Source organism: Vicia villosa, linkage group LG7 (assembly GCF_029867415.1).
Source record: "Vicia villosa cultivar HV-30 ecotype Madison, WI linkage group LG7, Vvil1.0, whole genome shotgun sequence".
Classification (NCBI taxonomy): Eukaryota; Viridiplantae; Streptophyta; class Magnoliopsida; order Fabales; family Fabaceae; genus Vicia; species Vicia villosa.
In genome coordinates this window covers 120849253-120854632 of record NC_081186.1, presented here as the reverse complement: position 1 = coordinate 120854632, position 5380 = coordinate 120849253, and the positions used below count along the sequence as shown (strand labels likewise).

The 5380-nt window shown below is 37.4% G+C and overlaps 1 protein-coding gene across 1 annotated transcript; it reads left to right on the top strand.

The window, feature by feature from the left end:
- The first annotated feature begins 305 nt into the window (after positions 1–305).
- LOC131616743 (probable receptor-like protein kinase At4g39110) lies at positions 306–3445 on the top strand. Its single transcript, XM_058888169.1, has one exon. The coding sequence runs from the start codon at positions 403–405 to the stop codon at positions 3070–3072; it is 2670 nt and encodes an 889-aa protein (XP_058744152.1). The 5' UTR covers positions 306–402; the 3' UTR covers positions 3073–3445.
- Positions 3446–5380: the final 1935 nt, after the last annotated feature.

The following is a 5380-nucleotide window of genomic DNA, read 5'->3' as shown; positions in this document are numbered from 1 at the left end:
ATTCAAAATTATACTATTTTGGATTAATTGAACAATATCATGAATGCATTATTACCTTTTACAAAACAAAAAGTTTGAGTTTGACTTGTTCAAAGAAAACATTAGTTTAGCAAATACTAAATAAAGACATAACCAAAACAAAAAAGACAAAACAAACATGTTAATGTACCAGAATTAACAAACCCCAAAAAAACCTCCCTCCACAATCTTAGGCTCTTCAAACATTCTGTCATAGTTGTCATCTTTTCCTATTTTCCTCCAAACAATATTCAAAAGTAGTTATTAGAAATCTAATTAACACCCTTTTTCATGCTCTCTTTCATCTCATAAAAATTTCCAAAAAAATTCAACTAACCTCTTCCTCTCCTCTCCTCTCTCACCTCAATCCCCTCTCCAGGAGGTATGGGGAAGATAGAAAAGAAACACATAAAAATCAAATTTTCATTACCAAAACTAAATTATTTTCTATCACCCTTGTCATCATCATCCATGATGCCTATCCTCCTGGTTTTTCTTCTCTTGTCTTTCTTCTCTTCGCCGTCTTCAGCTGTTCCTTCGGCCGCAAGTTTCCTTCCTAAGGATAATTTTCTCATTGATTGTGGAGCTGAGAATCCTCCTACTTTACCTGATGGAAGACAGTTCAAATCCGATCCACAAGCGAATTCGTTCTTAAAGGCGACCGATGATTACAAAGTTTCTGTCAATGATGTTGATGTTCCTTTACCTATATATCTAAATGCTAGAATCTTCATTCAAGAAGCTAAGTATTCTTTCCATTTGGTTCAATCTGGTTTCCATTGGGTTCGCCTTCATTTCTACCCGATTAAAAACAGTGTTTTCGATCTTCAAAAGGCGACGTTTTCTGTCAATACCGATACTTTTGTTCTTCTTCATAGCTTCAATGTTAACAACACTGATAAAGCTATCCTCAAGGAGTATCTTATCAATGTAACAGATCCACAGTTTACATTGTCTTTTATTCCTTTGAAGAATTCGGCTGCGTTTATCAACGCAATCGAGGTTGTTTCGGCTCCTGATAACCTAATGTTCGATAACGGGGCTGGACTTTTTCCGGTCGCTGAGGTTACCGGTTTAACAGCCTATGCTTTCCAGCCTGTTTATAGATTGAACAATGGAGGACCTCTTATTACTTCATCTAATGATACACTTGGAAGAACATGGGAATCTGATGAGGCTTATCTTACAAACAAGAATCTTGCAAAGTTTGTTTCTGTTGCTACTAATGTTATTAAGTTTCCTCAAGACACGCCGACGATTTCGCCTTTGACCGCGCCGCAGACGATTTACGCTTCTGCAACTGAGATGGGTGATGCTGGTGTTAACCTGCCAAATTTCAATGTTTCATGGAAGTTTGATGTTGACACTTCTTTTAGTTACCTTGTTAGGTTGCATTTTTGTGACATTGTGAGTAAAGGTCTTAACCAACTTTACTTCAATGTTTATATTAATGGAAAAGTTGCAATTCCTAATTTGGATTTATCCGCGATCACCGGTGCGTTGGCGACGCCGTATTATAAAGATATTGTTGTGAATGCTACATTGATGACTCAAGGTTTGAGTGTTCAAGTTGGTCCTGCAAATGCTGATGGTGGAAATGCTAATGCAATGATGAATGGTATTGAGGTTTTGAAGATAAGCAACACAGTGAATAGTTTGGATGGTGAGTTTGGTGTTGATGGAAGGAGAGTTGGTGGATCGAACCGAGGAACGGTTGCGGCCGTTGGTTTCGCTATGATGTTTGGAGCATTTGTTGGTCTTGGTGCTATGGTGATCAAGTGGCATAAGAGGCCACAAGATTGGCAAAAGAGGAATAGTTTCTCTTCATGGTTGCTTCCTCTACACGCCGGTGACACGAGTTTCATGAGTAGCAAGAATTCAATGGGGAAGAGCAACATTTTCTCATCATCAATGGGACTAGGAAGGATTTTCTCCTTTCATGAAATACAAGAAGCGACGAAAAACTTTGACGCGAAGAACATCATCGGTGTTGGTGGATTTGGTAATGTTTATCTAGGTGTGATCGACGAAGGGACTCAAGTCGCGGTTAAGAGAGGAAATCCACAATCAGAACAAGGTATCAATGAATTCCAAACTGAAATCCAAATGCTGTCTAAACTTAGACATAGACATTTGGTTTCGATGATCGGATATTGCGACGAAAACGAAGAAATGATCTTGGTTTATGAGTACATGCCTAATGGACATTTGAGGGATCATCTTTATGGAAAGAACATGCCAGCACTTTCTTGGAAACAAAGGCTAGAAATTTGCATCGGATCCGCGAGAGGTCTTCATTACCTTCACACCGGAACAGCACAAGGAATCATTCATCGCGATGTTAAGACAACCAACATTTTACTCGACGAGAATTTCACGGCTAAGGTATCTGATTTCGGACTTTCAAAAGACGCGCCTATGGGACAAGGTCACGTTAGTACCGCGGTGAAAGGTAGTTTCGGTTATCTTGACCCCGAGTACTTCAGGAGACAACAACTAACCGAAAAGTCTGATGTATACTCGTTCGGAGTAGTCCTACTCGAGGCACTATGCGCTCGGCCGGCTATTAACCCTCAGTTACCTAGAGAGCAAGTTAACTTAGCGGATTGGGCTATGCAATGGAAGAGAAAGGGTTTGATCGATAAAATCATCGACCCTCTTCTCGTCGGCTCAATCAACCCCGAGTCAATGAAGAAATTCGCTGAGGCGGCCGAGAAATGTTTAGCCGATCACGGTGTAGACAGGCCTTCAATGGGAGATGTTCTTTGGAACTTGGAATACGCGTTGCAACTTCAAGAAGCTTTCACACAAGGAAAGGCTGAGGATGAGAATGAAAACAAAGCTTCTGCTGCTGCTGCTGCTGTTGCTGTTCCAACTTCACCAGCTCCTGCTTCTGCTACTACTATTCCTGAAGACACCCCCACCACACCTAGCCCTGCAGCTCCTCAGCAAGAAGCAAACAACAACAACAATGGTGCTGCCGAAGCTCGTGGTATCGATGATCATTCAGGAACTGCAATGTTTGCACAGTTTAGTAATCTTAATGGAAGGTGAAAACTACAAGAGATGAACAATGTGAAGGAAGTGTTATAGTAATAAAAAAAAAATTAATGAAACTGTGTGCTGTGTTTGTGATGTGGGGGAGTTATTAATGTTTGATGGTAGCAATGTGTATCATAAATTGTTGTAATACTGATTAAAGTACTGATAAGTGTGTATGATGCATTTCAGTACAATTAATCATATGGTCTTATATAATTTGATTTGTAATATATTTTGTTTTGTAAGTTTTAGGAAGTGATTTTAGAAGCAAGCTTAAGGAAACTAGCTAGTTATAAATATAGCTAGTGAATTTGATTTGAGTTTGTATGCAATTTCACCAATAATTGTTGTAGCAAATGAACTCTCTTTTTTTGGCCACATTATATATGGTATTGCTAATGTTTGAAAATTAGATTGAGGTTATCATTTGATCTAATACGTGAGGGTAAACTCCAAAACATAGATGAATATCAGATAAGCATACACATACATATATAAAAAGCTCTTAAAGTTAACAATAGTTAACAGCTCCTTATCATTAAATGAATTGTTATCATTCTTGTTTGTTGTTACATTAAAGCTGAAAATAAGAGCAAAACGTGAAGGAATATGAGACAACTAGATACAGTGTTTTAAAAATTAGATCGGACCAATCAATTGAATAGATGAAAACAGATATCACAAGGGTAACCATTCTGAATTGACTATTGGATCGACCATGTAATAAAATCGACGAAACTCGGCGCGAACCACCCCAAACCTTTTTTTTTTTAAAATGATGAACCAGGAGTTTTTGCAAATTGAAATAGCCGGTGCTTGCATTTAATTTTTGTACTTGTTGCGAATACAATAGTGTAGACCATGCCTCTTATGATAATCTAACTCAAAGGTAGCATGTGTGTGTGATTTGTAAAGAATGTCATCATCTAGCCTAGCCCTTGAGGTAGATATATATAGTCTTCCGTGACCTAATGAGACGTGCAAAGTCTTAAGGATATTTCCTCTGACTTGACCCAATATGACCATGGTGGGTGACTCACCTTCTTCGAAGTATCACAACATGACAATGTGTGTCACATGTTGATCACATGTTTTAACTCGCTAAACCTTATTTAAGATTTCTCGTGCATCTCATGTGTCTATAAGTGAATGGGCTGAGATCATTAAAATTATGTGGATCTGGGATATAATATTTGTGTCGGTTCGTAGTCCTCAAGCACGATACTTATAAGAGCAAAATGATTAAGAAAAAAACATGATGGTTTGCAGTCCTTCAAGTATGAGGCTTGTAATGAAGAAGTGATTAAGAAGGTGATGTTATTTAGTGAAACTGTGACTTTCACATGCTGAGGTTGAATTAATCACAATCGTAAGATTATAAGCAATTCAAGAGATTGAATGCAATGCATTCAATAATTATGGTTTATGACTAAAGGGTGTTTACCAAAATATCTAATTTTGATTGTTTTTGTGTTATCACCCACTCCAAAAGTTATCTTGGAGGAGATGTATCCCCGAATTTATACATGTTCGCCTAAGAAGCCTACTAAAGAGCCCTTAAAGAGTTGTAGACAGTTAGGATCTAACTACATTCATTGAAAGGCATTTCAGTAAAGGATGTCAGCGGAATTGCTATGGTCAATAAGAACTCGCTTTATGTTCTAGTTGAACATTTGCGCGTTGATGTTCATAATTGAAATTTTGTTCTTCAGTGGACAGATGTCGAACACGATGCTCCGAAAATAGGTTCGACAAGTTATACCAGAACCAACACAGATATAACAACAATACTTATGCAAGCTGATGGAGTTAAAAAACGATAAATAACTTAGAGAATATTAGACTTACAAGCAACAAAAATATCATGTTGTTCAATGTCTCTTCCTAACACTACCCAATAACTTTCAATTTAAAGTCTCCTCTTAAATCTGAGAACCCATTCACTTTCTTCTCTATCACACAACCTGTGATAGGATGTTACAACCACTAAACCATAGTGATCAACTTTAATCAACATGTTGATTGATGTTGAATTTTACAACTTAACTAGACAAACCTTTTATGCCAAGTTACTGAAATATAGAAGTGTACAAATATTTTCTACGCTAATCCTATTAGGGCATTAGCGTGGAATACAAGACACAAAATCTATCACTCTAAAAATCTTCAATGTATTTACTTGAATGTTTGAATTTCAAAGTTGGTTGTGTCCTCCTTATTATATAGCAATTCTTCAAGGCTTTTCTTCATGGATTTGAGATTTGATTTCATCCAAAAATATTGCAAATTTTGTTGGATATTTGATTTCTCCCTTAAATAT

Coding starts and splice junctions, on each gene's coding strand:
- LOC131616743 (XM_058888169.1), top strand. CDS start 403: ATGGGGAAGATAGAAAAGAAACACATAAAAATCAAATTTTCATTACCA.